The sequence below is a fragment of the Zasmidium cellare genome (genome assembly GCF_010093935.1).
Source record: "Zasmidium cellare ATCC 36951 unplaced genomic scaffold M409scaffold_37, whole genome shotgun sequence".
NCBI lineage: Eukaryota > Fungi > Ascomycota > Dothideomycetes > Mycosphaerellales > Mycosphaerellaceae > Zasmidium > Zasmidium cellare.
In genome coordinates, this window is record NW_022986981.1 from 113069 (window position 1) to 129634 (window position 16566).

The window sequence follows — 16566 nt, forward strand, 5'->3', positions numbered from 1 at the left end:
CTATCCCCCATCAGGAGTATTATCTGTCGATTACGTATGATTTCCTCTGGTAGACGAGGTAATGGACGACAGCGACTTCGCTCCCTACATACCACATGCTTTTGCTATCAATCATTCACTTACATTTCTGTATCCTGTTTAGCTTTTGTTGTCATGATTGAGCGACTGCTACTGTCTGCATGATGTTCTCTCGTCGAGCTCTTCAGGCTCTCCGCCAGCAAAGTCGTTGTTTCTCATCTACGCCACATCAAAATGCGGACTTCACCCACGCAGTCATTGGCGCCGGAGCTGTGGGTCTTGCCATTGCACGACGCTTGCAACAGGTGGGGGGAGCGCAGGTCGTTCTGATCGAGAAACATGACATGATTGGCAGTGAAACGAGTAGTCGAAACTCTGAGGTTTGCAATCTGCACCAACTGCTGGCTTGATAAAGACACTGATGAAGTGTCAAGGTCATCCACGCCGGAATATATTATGGACCCGACAGCCTCAAGACAAAATTGTGTATACAAGGCAAGAAGATGATCTACGACTACTGCCAAAAGAACGATGTGCCTCATATGAACTGTGGCAAATGGATTGTCGCCCAAGATGATGTCCAAATGCAAGAATGCCACAAGGTCCACGAGTTTGCAAAGTCGATCGACGTGCCCATCCGCTACGTGTCCAAGGAAGAAGCGCAAAGACGAGAGCCAGATGTCAGAGCGGAAGCGGGCGTCCTGGAAAGCTCAAGCACTGGTATTGTCGACTCTCATGCCTTCATGCAAACACTACTTGGGGACTTTGAGAACGAAGGAGGTACGCTGGCTCTTGTGAGTCCAGTCACTCGCATCCAACCACCGTCGAATGGGGATTTCGATTGGAAGATCTGGACTGGAGCAGACACATCAGAACCAATTCCAGCTTCACCAACACCGCAGGCGCCAGAGCAAAGCCCCGCGAGCGACGAAGATACATTCATCACTGCTGAGACCGTAATCAACAGTGCTGGGCTATACGCCTGCACCATCAACAATGTGATACTACCACCTGAGAGACATCGGACGCAGTTCTACGCCAAAGGGTCCTACTTCACATATTCGAAGTCACACCCGAAGCCGTCGACGTTGATATATCCAGCACCTGTACCAGGACATGGTGGCCTTGGAACTCACCTCACCCTCGACATGGGCGGCCAAGTTCGTTTTGGCCCCGACGTGGAGTGGGTAGATTCACCGAACGACCTGGCGCCAAACGCCGATAGTGATCGATTCCAAGCAGCTCTCGCAGACATTAAATCTTACCTGCCTGGCATCGACACAGCTTCCGTCTCCCTAGGATATGCGGGCATCCGACCAAAGCTTGGTAAGACCAGCGCTACGGCGGGCGGCAAAACGTTTCAAGACTTCTACATCGCGAAAGAGGAAGGCTTTGAAGGATTCGTTAACTTGCTGGGAATTGAAAGTCCCGGCCTGACCAGCAGTTTGGCGATTGGCGAAGAAGTCTACAGGTTGCTCTACAAATGATCCCTTCGATGATGGGGAGTGAGCGTCGGCGTGGAGGTGGATGAACCGACGAACAGATATCCGACTATCAACAGTTGACACATATCCAAGAAGCAATCAAATCCATACAATACATACGTTGTTGAGAACGCGCTGACGAAGTCGCAGTAGGAGTCTGCCGCCTTCCGTCCTTCCTATAGAACCCTTCCAATTCTCTTGCACCAAGAGCCCTTCCCCCAAACTCCCTCTCTCATTTCCCCCTCTACTCCGGGCAATCGCTCTCACACGCCCTTCCTGGCGAACAGCAGCCGCAATTAAGGCCGTCCCCGAAGCCGCACGAGGCCAGACAGAGCCAGCAGGCCGCGGACTGGCGCTTCAGGATCTCGCCGCCGGACATGTGGTCGTCGATGGTGCTCTTGAACAAGTCCATGGATCGCTCTTCGACGCTGCGCTTCTGCACATTGCCCGCTGGCACGGCGGCGACGGCGGAGCCGAGGAGGCCGGCGATGGCGAAGATGGTGGCGACTGGAATTTAGAGTCGTTAGTGTGAGAGTCGTGGAGGAGGCTGTGATGGCAGTGGCGTACACTGCATTGTGAATGGCAGAGGGATTTTCTTCCTGATGCGCGCGTGCGGACTCGATATATGTTGTAGCGGGTTCTGATGTTCATTGATGTGAATGTTCCTGTGTTGTTGGCACCACGGCCGTCTTTACATACCTTCAGCTCCCCTGAACTCTCGCGGTCGAGCATAACGACCATCATGTCCACCGAGGGCCTCGTCGTTGCGTGGTCTGGATCACTGTGCCACGCATACGAGACTGTCTATCTATCACGAGACATGATCAACACGGTCGGTCGGTCTTCGTTACCTCAACGGCCATAGGATCACATGCTCCATGATTCTGTTCCACCGCTCGGAACAACACCAAAGGCCATTGAACCTAACGTCCACACAAAGCTACGAAAGCTCTAGCAGGGTGTCACAATACGGGGCCATAATCTTGTCAGCAGGCTGGAACGGCCACGCCGCCAACCTTTAGACAAGCCTTGGAGATTAGCTTGTCTCGACTGAGGCTCCTCATCGCCGCAGATGTGCCAAAATTATGGTCCTTTCTGGTGACATCGGTGTGCACTTAGTCCATACTCTTACCACAGCTTTGGGATCCGGTCCATCATGGAGCAACTCGCTATGGGGTGAACGGTCACCGTGCTATTGAAAAACGGTTCACAACAGACAGACCACACGGAGATTCATGGGTTGATTGACTCTAATCACACGCATTTCCGTAGCCCTTCAGTCGCCGCCGCGCAAAGAGAGCCCTGTCCAGGCATCGGAATTACAAATCCGATCGGTAAAGATATCCCTCCTTCAGGGGTCTTATATCCTACCACCGTCCACATCAACCTACAGCGTCTTCTTCTCTCCAATGACCTCTGCCTCAGCTCCCACACCATCCCTCTCCAGCATCAGAAACGCCGCCGCAGCCCCAGGTCCTGCAAGAACACCCACGCCCAACGTCTGCACCACCAACTCCAATCCCCCTTTCTTCACGGCCTTGTTCCCCGCCACAGCCTCAAGATACATCGCCGTCGCCCAGACCACAATCGCCGCGGCTGAGCAGAGGTAATCCCACTGCAGGAACACCGCCACGCCGGTCTCGAAGTCAACTTTCTGAACCACAGCCTCGGACCAAAACGGCGTCGGGATGAGGACCGTCGCTGGATCCAGAGCCTTCGAGACGGCGGGATCCAGCCAACCCGGAAACATCTCCGGCGCGAGCAGGAAGCCCAGCGAAGTAACATGGAAGAAGGCCGAGGCGAGGATGCTGAAGACGTAGAATGTCCTTCGACTTCCAACTGCACTCCCACCAGCAGCACCACCAGCGGAAGGAAGCACCGCCTTGAACACCGTCCAGAACCCCGCCAAGAAAACCGGATGGAACAGCCTCGCCACCGTCCAAATCTGCTGACTCGCCCAGAAACCCTCGCCATCAGGTTTCAACCGCAACATAAGCACCGTAGGGACTACATGCCCCAGGACCAAACCCCACCCCAGAGCTCTCAAATTCTCCTTCCCCTTTCCACTATCCTTCCTGCTGAAAAGCAAATGCCCAACCCCCCAAACCCCCGTAAAAACCCCAATCCCAAAAAACTCCCCCAGCAACTCCGCCGCAAACGTCCACGCCACCAACCCGCTCCCTTCTCCATTCACCTCCGCGAGCATAACCAACCAAATACTGCTCAGCGTCCCGAGGAGATGATTCCCCGCCCAGTGCGCGCGGACGTTGCGGGCGTCGAGCGTCGTCCAGAAGAAGGAGGTCATGAAGGCGAAGTAGTTGTCTAGCTGAGGGAGGTTTGTGGAGGGGAGGCGGATCGGGATGGCGGTGTTGGGGAGGGTGCGGGTCGTGTAGGTTAGGAGGGAGTGCAGGTTGAAGGTGCCGTTCCATTCGGCTTGTTTTACGAGGGCGAGGTGCGCGGTGATTACGATGCCGGCTAGGAGGGCGCCTGTGATGGGGCGGAGGAGGGCCATGGTGATTTCTGTCTGTCTGTCCTGTTCAAATGGAGGGCGGTGCAGTTTGAAGCGAAGTCTTGTCGCTGGTTCGGTGCAGCAGATGGAAGGAGAAGGGAAAAAGGAAGGGAAGAGAGAGCGTTCTCACTGCTTACTCCCAATATCCTTCTCCGCAGTAATATGTATATTAGATAGCCTGACGTCCGAGATAAACTCCCATCTCATTCGACCAAGACCTCGGCTACCGCGACGAAAGCGATAGCGAGAGACCCAGACAAAGACATGATTACGGCCGCAGCCTTGAGAGGGGAATGTACCAAATTTCGAACCACACATGTCGTGATGATGATTAAGGAGCGTATACTTGCCTTCAAGTCATAGTCTCCATATCCTACAACCGACCAAGCTAACAAGTCTTTTGTACACCTCACAACCGCTAACAATACAGCTACGACGCTCAATCGCTCTCTCAGTCAGATAGGCACCGCTAAACGATAGACGCACAACTCGTCCTTTCCTTCGTCCGTCCACACGTCTCGCTCACAACTTTTTTTTGTCAACATGCCAAAATGATTACCACGGCTTGCAGGGCTCCTTCGCGCTCTTTCAAAGGCAGAAGAGGCCTATCTCTTGCTCTGACCCTTCTTCTTCGCAGCGACCACTCTGAAGTTGCCATTGGCCTCCTCCTTTGCCGCCGCTGTGTCTTTGCTAGGCCCCTTTTTGGCAACCTCATTCCAGCCAGACTGGCCGTTAGCTGAAGCGCCTGGACTGGCGCTCTTAGGCACAGTAGTATCGATCAGGCCCTTGTCCGCGAGCTTCTTGCGACGGATGAACTCGTTTGCGAAGTGACGGGAATCGATGGTACTGGAGACACCATGGACTGCTTCGGTGATGATTTCGGCGTCTGGTGGGAGGAATACAAGACCGGCAACGAATTCGTCGGCTGTTGAATAGGTCAGCGAGTTGTCAGAAGTGTCATTATATATAACTTACCGTTGATTTCCTTGTTCAAATCTGGTCTCAGCTCACCAATAGCCCACTTCTTGAATTCTTCCTGTGCATTTACAGTACCCGGGTTTGTCATAGTCGAGCTCCGAGTCGGCGGCTTCCTAGCAGGCGCCGCAGGTTGCAACGTAGGCACAACGCCAGCGCTCACAGTACGGCTGCCGGCTGGGGTTGGTACAGCTGCAGGCGTCTTTGGCTTGCCACCAGCACCGACCGTCGTCCATGCTCCACCAGGGGCGTTACCAGTTGGTGCAGGCGAGCCGACTTTACCGGCCAAATTGGCGTAACTCTTGCCACCAGCTGGAGCAGGAACACTGCTCATAGCATGTGCTTGGGCTTGCGCAGCGGCCGCAGCAGCAGCTTGCTTCTTCTTGCGGGCTTCCTCCTCCTTCTGGATCTGCGCCAAGGTCTTCGAAGCGGATGGACCGGTAGGCTTCTGTGCAGTCTTTGTCCATGCCGCTGGGGCGGATCCGGTTGGCGTAGCAGGGGATGCAGCACCCCAAGTGGACGAGGTTGGCAACCCTGGTTGAGGAGCTGACGCTTGTACCTGCTGAGCCTCCATATCCTTCTGGAGTTGTGCACGCCTTGCAGCTGCAGCCATTGCCTCAGCTTCGGCAGCCTTCTTCGCTTCAGCCGCTTGGATCTCCTTGAGGGATGGGCCTTTTGGAGCCTCCGCGGGCTCTTTCGCCCATGGAGCGACAGTTGCGCTACGAGTGTCTGCCGATGGAGTTTGCGAAAGATCGCGAGACTCTGTCTGAAGCTGATCAGCCACACTCTGTCGTCCGGTACGCTGCGCGGCAGGCGCTGGCAATGGTGACTGAGATGGGGCAGGTGGGAATGGCTGTGGCAAGCCTGGCTGCTGCGGGACAGGGGACTGCTTGGCTGAGGCAGCTTTCTGGACCTGCTCGGTCAACGAGAGCGGCTCTTCCTGCGCCTGTGGTCTCTGTTCCTGAGCCGGCACGATTGGCGAACCCACACTGCTCTGCATGGATGAGTTACCTTGAGACTGAGCCTGTCCAGCCTGGTGGCCGGGTTGAGCACCAGATGCTCGCTCCAGAGCAGGCTGAAATCGGCCGATGCCAGGGATCTCATTTTGCAGCTGCTGGAACTGCTGTAGGCGGTCGTTGGATGCTTGAGCTTGTTGCTGCTCACTTGACTGCTGCTGGACGTCATGCTCAGCCTGTTCTTGCTGCAGACGCGCACGGTCCTGAAGCATCTGCTGGACTTGCTTGTCGTGTGCTTCTTGAGTAGGCTGAGCCTGCTGCTGCTGGCCACCTACTGGCTGTCCGGGAGCCCCAAACTGACCTCTATTCTCGCTCAGATTCAAGCGATCCATGATACCAGGGATCTCTTCTTCGCGGATCCGGCCCAAAGAGTCCAAGCCGCCGCCAACAGCACCTAGCCCACCCGCCTGCTGTGCACGGAAAGAATTGTCAAAGAAGCCCTGCGTGTGGGAAGCTGGCGTTGGTCCCTGAACGGGGCTTGGCTGAAATGCAGTCGGGCTAGCAATGCTTCCAAAGCTCGGCTGCGAGTGCAGGCTCTGCGCGCTGCTATGATGCTGAAGCTGCTGCCCAGGTGCCAGGTTAGGGTGGCCTGGTTGCATTTGCATTCGCTGAGCAATCTGAGCTTGCGCGAGATGTTCCTTCTGGCGGGCCATGAGATACTGCTCTTCTTGCTTCCTCCTCTCAAGTGCATTCTGCTGTTCGGCAGTGAGAGTTGTGCCAAAGCTCGGGAAGCTGGAAGCAAACGGTGGTTGGGCGCCTGTAGTACTAATAGCAGTAATGCTCGCCCAAGCATTAGGTCCAGTGGGAGCAGTCGCGGCGCCATGAGGGATGCCAATCTGCGGAACCAAAAAGGGCTCACGAGAGTTACCAATGCGCCTGATGAGCTGCGCGAGCGGCTCGTACTCTAGATCCTCATATTTCTTGACCAGAAGCTCAGGGGAGAAGAAGCCTGCCTTGTACCAGTCATGCATTTCCAGTCCAGTCCATGGCCCCTGTGTCTGACCTTGAGGGTCCTTGTAGATCCAACGCATGCGATCTGGCATGACCATCGTACGTTGCTGAGGAGCAGGAGGTTGGCTTGAGGCCGAGCTTCCTTGGAACTGACCCTGTGGTTGCGATGGGTCTTGCTGCATTGGTTGCCCAGGTGCACCAAACTGCGCTTGTTGGTTGTCGCCAGCCTGAGACTGCTCGTGACCTTGATTGAAGCCTTGGTTCGCAAAAGGACTCTCAGCAGCCCTGCCTGCATCCCCAAAGCCACCAAAGCCAAGAGGAGCGCGCTCATTGTCGCGATCATTCTCGCTCTGGCGCATCTGGTCCTGCATGGCTTGTGGAAACATGCTCGCCATGCGACTGCCACCAAAGCCAGCCTGTGGGCCGAAGTTACCCCCTCCCAATCCCGCGAGACTCGGCGATTGCAAATCAGACATGTTATTGGAGAAGACACCACCGCCGAATGCGTTCGAAAGACCTGCTGTTTGTCTGCTTGGAGTGCCAAGACCACCTTGAGTGACGGGCCAGGCCGCAGAGCCAGAAACATTACCCAGCTGCCCGAGACCTCCCAACCCTGAGAATCCACGATTGGGCCCTACACTGGAAGTCTGGCTTCTGTCACTTGCTGGACCTTGCCCGCCTGGAGCACGTCCGAGGTTTGGAAGAGCCCCAAGTCCGCCCAGGCCTCCAAGTTGCTGATCACCAAACTGGCCTAGTCCGGGAAGATGATTGTTGTGCGATTCGTTGGCATCGTCGCCAGCGTCTTCATGCATCCTGTCTACACCGTGCTGTTCTGGAGACTGATATGGGTTTGTATCCGTTGGACTCATAGGTTCGTTTCCAGTACCGGGAGGTTGTCCCATTCGCTGATGTGCTGGCGTCTGTTGGAAAGCCTCTCTACCAGGGAGAAAGCCTTGGCCAAACCCATGCGTGTTGTCGGAAGTCATGCCAAAGGCGCCAAATCCGAATTCGTCCTGTGTGCCTTGACGGCTTGGCGTGCCGAAGCCGCGGAGTCCCTGTCGAGGGTGCGGTGGACTGATATCGGTATCAGCGTTCAAAGCCGCACTCCCAGAGGGCATATCTTCATCAGCCTCGTCCAGAATATCGTTCACGGGATCGGTCCGGTCCTGTGCGCGCCAAGATTCATTCTCGTTCACCCGCGAAAGGCTGGAAATGCTAGTCTTTCTCTCAAGGGTTCTTTGCCCGATCTCTTCACCACTGTCTTTGCTTAGAAGATTCTTGAACCTGCTCTCCGACCTGCCGCTTCCCAACCCAGGGCGTTTGTCGCTTGCCGCACCCGCCTGAGCCGCGGTACCACCCAAGCCAAAATTGCCGAAAGAGCCCATGGGAGACAATCCGGCACTTTGCGGGGCAGTCGATCCCCATGGAGAAGAGGGTGCATTGAAGCCGGCAGATAATGGACCGGTGGGGTGGCGTTTCAATGTTCCGAACGGAGTCGAGGCCTTCTCTTCGCCCTCCTTTTCGTCCGATCGATTGGCATCCTTCAAGTCCGTCCTCCTACGCTGGAGAGAAGGTGGAGGCGAAGCAGCTCGCTGCTCGTCTCGGTTGAAACCGCCTGGAGAAGCGACAGTGTTTTGAGGGAATGGGTAGGACTCGCTCGTCTCCCGACGGCGCCCACCGCCGCGCGCAACGTTTGGCGATGGAAGTCCAAAGCCGCCGGGTGTGGTGGCAGTGGAAATTGACACCTTGCGTCCAGGCAAACCATTTGCTTGCTGGTTGTCCTTGTTAGTAGCCGGGGGTTTGATGGGTGTATTGACCGAGTTCATGAACAGCTGGATGTGTATGTCAGTGAAGCGTCCAAGACATAGATTTAGGTGCGTATTCGATTCCAACTCACCTCCCTCTCGTCGTCGTCCATGTCGGTCAATCCCAGAGGTTCAATCGAGCCATCTTTCTCCCAGCAAGCTTCAGGACCGGGCTGAGGATCTCTGGCCTGATCTGCCCTGCCCCACGCAGGAGCTGTGCCATTTGTCACATCAGGTTGCCAACCTCCCACGAACGAACCCTGCAATCCATCACTCAAGCCCCCTTCGGTGCTCTGCTGGGTTTTGTAAAGATCGAGTAATTGTTCCTTGGCATAGCGAGTGTCGGGAAGGGTGCCATTGCGGTGAGGCGGGACGTATCGCGGTGGTAGCGAAGCGAGGGGCTCAGTCTGGTGGGGAGTGCTGGAGGTGTTGGTGGCGCCTGACGGTCGACGGAATGTCTGCGTGGCTCCGTTGGTTCTGCGCGGCCTATAGACACAGTATAAGTAGATGATCTAAAACGCGCACGATATTGATGGCAGAGGTGCCCCTCGTGATGCGCGCGCATTGGAGGGGTTGCGCAAGCAATTCTCCGACTCTTTTTCCCACGACCACTTACCATTCCGAAGGAGCATCGCGCGGAGGGATCTGGGAGGAGTTGTTGCCGGCGGCGGCGGATGCGAAAGACGAAGGGGCCATGGTAAATCGAGTCCGGGACGAAGGTCAGGCGTGGCAGGAGGCGTCTGGACTGCGGGAGGGAGGACTGCTGGCGAAGAATACGGCGAAAGGCGGTGGATAGAGGGTGGACGTCGGCGAAATTGGTTAAACGGTTGATCAAAGCGGAAGATGCGGGCGGTGCGAATTCATGTGGTGTGGGCTCTCGCGGCGAAGCAGAAGACGAGAGAGAGACAGGTGATTTTGGAGGTCGTCGCTGCTTGCCTCTAGCGCGTCCTTCTCATTGGCTGATGCTTCGTGCCGAAGGGACGGCCCCGATGTCTATATCAAGACAGCTTTCAATCGATATCTGCACGTCTTGCTTCGTGTACAAAACTCATTGAGGCACAAACGCAAAGCGTTACAGTATGATCTCAAGACGACACGGAGACGACTAGAGCGGCTTTTGTTGCCCCAAAGACCAGCCTTCATGGTCAGGGTCTGCCTTTGCCTCCACGATGTGCTCTATTCGTCCTCACAAAATCGACCCAAATGCTGTGGGAGAGGTATGCAACTATTGCTTACAGGTCTTGCATTTATCAGAATCACTGCAGCACGCGACCACGTCTGCTCAAAGTGTTCCTGCATGCATCATCGTCCACTACTGCTGCCATCCACCACACGTCTGCATCTCTTTCTAATTCCATCCCCATATACCACTTTCAATTCTCCATCACTATAGCTCTTATGCTTCTCCCACTACCACACACGAAACTCCACCAGTCTCAGAAGATCGAAAGCTCGACGCGTGGCTGCCCGATGTGCGCGTTGAAGACACGATGCTGGAAGCCACGGCTTGACCTCCGCACCAAAGATTCACATGCGCGCGTTTTGACGATGACTCTCGACTTGCCACGCGAGAACACGGCTCTTCAGTATCGCCGGCGTTATCATTGACGCGTTCATCTATCTCGCGTGTCGTTCGCGAGGCACAGGCATCATGTCCGCGATTCAGTCGAGATCGTGGTACCACAGCATTGGGATCAGGGGCGGGTCAATGCAATAATTTCACTTGGACTACGCGACTCAGACGGTGCTTGTATAGCTGTACAGGCGTTGTCTTAACACCTACTCGTTGCTACCGTCATCTGTGTTCTGGAGAGGACCAGAGTCATCTGGGCGTAGGAGGGCAGCGGCCACGAGAACGAACACTGGCTATCCATCAATCCATCAGGGAATCATCGCGGACTTGAAACCACAGCATCTTCCCGCCGCGCAAAATGGGAATACCTCCAGGAGATCTCGTCAGACCCATCATCATCACCGTAGGCACTGTCCTTGCCAGCTTCAGCTCCTCTCGGACTCTTCGCGTTCTCATACATCACTTCGATTTCATTCCAATCCCACATATACGCCACTTCTCTACCTTCAAAAATGTTCTCTCATAATTCTCCCTCTCACACAACAAAATGTCCAACGACTTCTCAAACAAAGCGATAGCCATCACCGGTGGCGCCTCAGGCATCGGCCTCGCCATAGCCAAAACCCTCCACTCCCGAGGCGCCAAAATCAGCATCTGCGACTGGTCCCAAGAAAACCTCGACAAAGCTGCCGACGCCATTGGCGTATCACCCGAAGACTTCCTGGCGTGCAAATGCGATGTGCGAGATCTGGCACAAGTCAAGTCCTGGATCGAGCAGACAGTCGACAAGTTTGGGAGACTAGACGGAGCGGCCAACTTCGCTGGTGTTCTTGGAGCGAAGCCGTGGGAGGATACGGTCGAGAATCAAGATGAGGAGGATTGGGAGAGGGTTATCGGGATCAATCTCACAGTACGCATCTCAATCCCTACTACCTCCCATCCCCCATACTAATACATGGACTATTAGGGCACCTTTAACTCCCTCAAAGCCCAACTCCTGCACCTCCCCCAAAACTCCTCAATCGTAAACGCGGCCTCCCTCGCCGGGATAAAATCCGTCCCAGGCGCAACCGCCTACGTAGCCTCCAAACACGGCGTCGTGGGCCTAACCCGCGCCTGCGCCAGAGACTACGGGCCCAAAGGGATCCGCGTCAACGCCGTCGCGCCAGGCTGGGTGGGAACGCAGATGTACGATGTCTTGAGTGCTGGACGGGAGGATGTCGTGGAGAAGGCTGTCAAGACGGAGCCGATTGGGAGGGTCGCGGACCCGGAGGAGGTGGCGAGGGTGGTGTGTTTCTTGTTGAGTGAGGAGGCGAGTTTTGTGACGGGGAGTGTGTGGAGTGTGGATGGCGGTGTGAGTGCTTAGAAGACGAAGGTATGTAACACATGCGGCTCAAATATCCTGGATCACTGTGACTGACCTCCTCTTCTCTGCAGAGTTACACACGACCAACACTGCCACGTGCAGTTCAACAGCTCGGACTGACGTACCATCAGCAGAGATGTTTGCTATCATGCGACTAGCCGTCTGGCAACCCCTCTGTGCTCAGCAACGCCAAATATCCCATGGATGCTTGCATCTAATGATCTCATTTCGATTCTAGCCGTTGAGGGGCGAAGAACACATGCAATCCTCTCGCCTGATCGGACGATACAGACCTGTTGCTCAGGTGGAGACGACATGCTACAGCATAGAAAGAGCTTGTCTTGAAGACGATATGCTGAAGACGACTGCATGCGGTCCGTGCTCCGATGCCGCGAATGCCACCCTAGTATCGACGCGACGACGGGTTGATTTGATGTTTGGATGATGGCTGGACGTCTTGGCGCACGAAGTGTTTGACGATTGCTGCACGGGGTTTGGGCTCGTTGAGGAGAAGAGGTATAAGAGCTGCTCCTCTTGCACTGCCCCTCAACACTTTCCCTTCTTTCCTTTCCTCTAATCTCCCTGCTCTCCACGAGCTGCTTTCAGGCGGCTCAATCAATTCTCCCAAAACACCCTGGATATCATCTGAACTTGTGTACTTCTACCCCCTCCCCCTTTCGTTCGCTACCTCCCACTCCCTCCATCAACCCCAGCCAACAACCCACAACCCCAGCAATAACCATGAACCCGGCCCTAAACCCCCTCCTCCAACATGCCATGATGGCTCAAACCGGCCTCCCCCTAGGCCGAAGAGCCAACGGCTTCGGTACCCTCCCCATCCCCCTTCCCCTCCTCCCTCACCACTAACTGACCATATCTAGGCGCCCTCCCCCTCGGCCCAGGCGTCCCCATCCCCGCGCACCAACTAAACTTCCTCTCCGGCCAAGCAGGCATGCTCCCCACCCCCTTCTCCGCCGGCCGCTACCCCTTCCCGCAAACGCCCATGCCTATGCAACCGATAAATCCCATGATGATGGGGATGATGGGCGGTGGCGGCGGACGGGGCGGGATGATGGGAGGTGCTGGAGGCGGAGGAGGCATGATGGGCGGCGGTGCCGGAATGAACATGAACCCCTTAATGCTAGCCTACCTCCAACAACTCTACCTCGAAATGCTGCTCTCGCAAAGCGAAGACCCGGATGACACGGGGGTTTGGGACGGCGACGATGAGGAAGGCGCGGATGTTCTCGCGAAGATGAGGAGACGAAGAGGAAGACGTGGTGGTGGTGAGTCCCATTCCTCTTGCTCTCGTTCTTCCAACCACAGCACACCTCCCTCGCCCACCACCCTGTTTAGTTATTATACCCTCAGCTTACCCGCCCTTCTCCTCCCTCAAAGCCTCCCTCTCCCTCTTCGCAGGTCTGGGCGCGCACGTAGGCGACCACGCATTCAACATCGGCGGCGGCGTAGGCTGCGGCTTGTTCTCTCGTCAGCCTCGTCGTTCTTGTCGGGGGGGTATAAATGGCTGTGTCCCGACTAACAATCATACGAATAGATCTCGGTGGGATGGGCATGGGGATGGGGATGAGTCCGTTTGGGATGGCGCCGTTGGGGATTATGTGAGGATGTAGAGACGGGAGACGTGCGTTGGGTCTGGCATATAGTGTTGGACTCTGCGAGAAGGATGGTATTGACGATGTTGGGCTCCGCGAGAAGGAGGATTTGTTGATGAGAAGCTTGGCATTGAAATTCATTGGGATGGTCTCCAAAGATACATTGGCATCAGCACTGCGCAAGAGATACCCGGTGTGGGAGTGTGCAGACATCAACAGCATTAATGGATTGTGGCATCACACTCCTTTAGACCCGACAAACAAAAACTGGGGGAGGAAAGTAGATAGCATAGCATGCATGACCACAATTTTGATATCATTCATCTCATCCATTCATAGAAGAAGGGTACTCTAAATGCCCTTGGTATCCCATCCCATCCCAAAAATGCCCATACCCAATCCAATATCCCCTCAAAAGCGCCGAGCAATGACCCATACCCCCAATACTCCTACATTCGATCTTCCTCTCCCATTCAAATCCCCTCCCTCGCCCTAAACTCCGCATGCGGCCCCTCATTCCTGCTCATAAACCAATCCTGCAACTGATACTCGCCCTCCTGCCTCTTGCCGGTGCCAATCTCCCTCTGAATAAACCCACTAACCTTCTGATCCCCACTGAGCCGCAAATCATACTCCCACAACAACCTCGCGACCGCGATGCACAGCTCCATATACACCAGCGGCTTGCCCAGACACGCGCGGTGGCCGATGGAGAAGGGGTTGTAAACGGCGTTGAGCGCGTCCCGGTCCTGCGGGTGGTCTTTGGACAGCCAGCGGTCCGGGTCGAAGGTGAAGGGGGCGACGACGTAGTCGGCATGGTGGTGGATGGCGTAGATGGGGATGCCGACGTCGATGCCCGCGGGGAGGTTGAGACCCAGGGCCGGGATGGCGAGGCCGCCTTTGAAGATTTCGCGCGGGAGCACGCCGCCGACCGCGGGCGTCATGCGCATGGTTTCGTCGATGCAGGCGCGCAGGTAGGTGCAGGATTGCATTTGCGGGCCCATGTGGATGGAGCCGCGGGAGGGGAAGGTGGTGCGGATTTCGTGCGTGAGTTTTTCGAGGGTGTGGGGGTTGTGGAGGAGGTAGTAGAGAGTGGCGGCGAGGGTGCTGGAAGAGAATGTCAGTAAGGGTAGTAGAGGCGAGTAGTGTGGTGCTTACGTTGAAGTGGTATCAGACCCAGCGACGATGAGGGTGTTGCCCTCCATCCACAGCTCAGGCATGGGCATACCCTCACCAGACTCCGGATCCTTGGCATGCAACAAGAAAGAAAAGATATCCCTCCGTCCAGTCTCCATCGACGGCGACCCAGCGGCACCGAAACCCGCATCCTTGGTCCGCTCCATGACCTGCTTCTTGCCAAAAGCGAGGTACTTGCATCGGTCGAGGAACAGTCCTCGAAGGATGGGTAGCCACTTCTCCAGACCAGTGTACAGAAGAGCAGGCATAGCAGCAACGACATAGTTCCTCCTCGCAGCGCGGCCGAGCAGGTAAATTCCCTCTCTGTTCTCGGGCTTCTCACCAAGCGTACCGAAGGATCGGCCAAAGACGAGGTCGCCCATGATGTCGAAGACCAGCCAATTGCACCAGTTCGCCATGTCGAGAGGAACGCTCCAGCGGGATTTCTCAGCACCAGGACGGTTCACGGCCACGCCGATGCGGTCGACCATATCCTGCACATGACCAAGAACGTATTGCTCGAAACCGCGGAGGGCATTCTCAGAGAACGCCTGGCCCATAATTCTTCGCTTGCGAGCATGGTGGTGTTTCTCAGTGGCCAGCAGAGTGCTGATAGCCTGCGGTGCGGCGCGGAAACACTTGTAGAAGACCGACTTCTGGACATTGGCTCCATGAGCATAGATGACCTTCAAAGCAGCCGGATCGTTGATCGAAAGCGAGTTGGGCGAAAACCGGACGACCGTTCCATACTTCTTATGCAGATGGTAAAACAAAATGTGCTTGTCTCCAACATACGCATGGTAGACATCATACCACTGCGTCAGGCGTCCAAGAAGCGGGCCTGGGTACTTCGCCAACGGATGGAAATACAGCTGATACACGACATACGCTGCAAAGGCCGCCAGGACCACACCGATGATCGCCGCTGTCGACACGCATCGGAACGAGCTCACGCAAGATCCCACCAGCCCGCCGACTTCAGGTCGCGCCGCCACGATCTCCCGGATCTGGTCCGAACTTCGCACAAAGAATTCGTTGAGATGTTCTGATCCGGTGCTGAGCATTTCTGACAGGTGTTGCGGGACTTCAGGCGCCTTCTCCATGGTTGCGTAGACGAAATCGCGCACCTCGACGAGCTGCGGACGACTCGCCATGATCTGGTGGAATTGCTCCGGGATTTTGTCCATTTCGCACGAGGCACGAAAAAGAGGACAAAGGAAATCCGAAACAACAAGCTGAGATGTGTGGAGGGGAAAGAAGAGGTGAGGTTACACAGATTAAAAAGAAGAGGCCCGAACCTCGCGTGGGATGAGATGAGATGTAATGTACTCGCGAGAAGCGAACCTACCGGGTTCGAGGCTGTACGCAGTGCCTCATCAGCGCAGGCCAGGCACGTCGCATCGTTACCGCCTGTAGCAGTCCGATTATATCACGTGCGACGCGCGCCACGGCCAATGGTGAGACGCATAGGGACAAGCAGTTTGTTGGCGGGCGGAGTGTGATTGGGTGGCGCGGCGGACACAGGAATCGAGGGACATCCCAAGCGTAGGGCAAGGCTCTTCCCAGCTGCAGCCAGCAGAGCAACAAGCTGCATCCATCGTAGCGAGCAAGCAACCTCCTGCGCGTTTGCGCAACATGCCAGTCGGTGCCGTGGAACTGCTCGGTACCGAGTCCAACACTTCCTCGATGCGTCTGTCAGACTTGACTGAACGACAGAGCAACGAGCATGTCGAGGTGGCATTCGGGCAGCGAGGTTCGACGTGAGACGACGTGGGCTGACGTATGGCTGAGACCAGCTGGAGGCGCCGCTCGGGGCTCGGTTCGGTTGCTGTGCGCGGAAGAGCTGAAAGGTGTCCAGAGAGGAGAGCGGATCCAGACGTGCAGCTCGCTGGCGGTGGGCGACTACCGGCTCTTTTATCTTTCTCTCTCCGGCTCCCCACTGCCATAGTCCGAAGCGTAGCGACGTTAGTACCGTTGCACAGCGCATAGATCCATATGGGTGAATGTCTCGTCCTGGCCTTGTTCTGCATTCGTCGTCTGTCGTGCACTTCGATTTTCGCAGGTCCTCGATCACTCAGCC

General features: G+C 55.9%; 7 protein-coding genes across 7 annotated transcripts; 3 read left to right on the top strand and 4 right to left on the bottom strand.

The window, feature by feature from the left end:
- Window positions 1-182: 182 nt before the first annotated feature.
- Window positions 183-1505, top strand: M409DRAFT_69308 (uncharacterized protein; the record flags this gene model as incomplete). Its single annotated transcript, XM_033818230.1, has 2 exons — window positions 183-398; window positions 453-1505. 2 exons carry the CDS (start codon window positions 183-185, stop codon window positions 1503-1505), a joined length of 1269 nt encoding a protein of 422 aa, XP_033662965.1.
- Window positions 1506-1746: 241 nt separating this feature from the next.
- M409DRAFT_27455 (uncharacterized protein) lies at window positions 1747-2243 on the bottom strand (the record flags this gene model as incomplete). Its single annotated transcript, XM_033808580.1, has 3 exons — window positions 1747-2009; window positions 2070-2142; window positions 2202-2243. The coding sequence occupies 3 exons, from the start codon at window positions 2241-2243 to the stop codon at window positions 1747-1749; spliced, it is 378 nt and encodes a 125-aa protein (XP_033662966.1).
- Window positions 2244-2889: 646 nt separating this feature from the next.
- Window positions 2890-4014, bottom strand: M409DRAFT_27456 (uncharacterized protein; the record flags this gene model as incomplete). Its single annotated transcript, XM_033808581.1, has 1 exon — window positions 2890-4014. The coding sequence occupies one exon, from the start codon at window positions 4012-4014 to the stop codon at window positions 2890-2892; it is 1125 nt and encodes a 374-aa protein (XP_033662967.1).
- A 602-nt stretch (window positions 4015-4616) lies between these two features.
- Window positions 4617-9454, bottom strand: M409DRAFT_69310 (uncharacterized protein; the record flags this gene model as incomplete). The annotated part of the gene is made up of 4 exons (XM_033818231.1): window positions 4617-4936; window positions 4987-8785; window positions 8851-9244; window positions 9375-9454. 4 exons carry the CDS (start codon window positions 9452-9454, stop codon window positions 4617-4619), a joined length of 4593 nt encoding a protein of 1530 aa, XP_033662968.1.
- A 1457-nt stretch (window positions 9455-10911) lies between these two features.
- M409DRAFT_31319 (uncharacterized protein) lies at window positions 10912-11688 on the top strand (the record flags this gene model as incomplete). The annotated part of the gene is made up of 2 exons (XM_033810226.1): window positions 10912-11241; window positions 11299-11688. Coding segments are annotated over 2 exons (720 nt in total), but the record flags the coding sequence as incomplete, so codon positions are not given.
- Window positions 11689-12438: 750 nt separating this feature from the next.
- On the top strand, window positions 12439-13320 carry M409DRAFT_27459 (uncharacterized protein; the record flags this gene model as incomplete). Its single annotated transcript, XM_033808582.1, has 4 exons — window positions 12439-12523; window positions 12579-12983; window positions 13069-13185; window positions 13253-13320. The coding sequence occupies 4 exons, from the start codon at window positions 12439-12441 to the stop codon at window positions 13318-13320; spliced, it is 675 nt and encodes a 224-aa protein (XP_033662970.1).
- Window positions 13321-13783: 463 nt separating this feature from the next.
- On the bottom strand, window positions 13784-15640 carry M409DRAFT_69312 (uncharacterized protein; the record flags this gene model as incomplete). The annotated part of the gene is made up of 2 exons (XM_033818232.1): window positions 13784-14417; window positions 14469-15640. 2 exons carry the CDS (start codon window positions 15638-15640, stop codon window positions 13784-13786), a joined length of 1806 nt encoding a protein of 601 aa, XP_033662971.1.
- Between the last annotated feature and the right edge of the window lie 926 nt (window positions 15641-16566).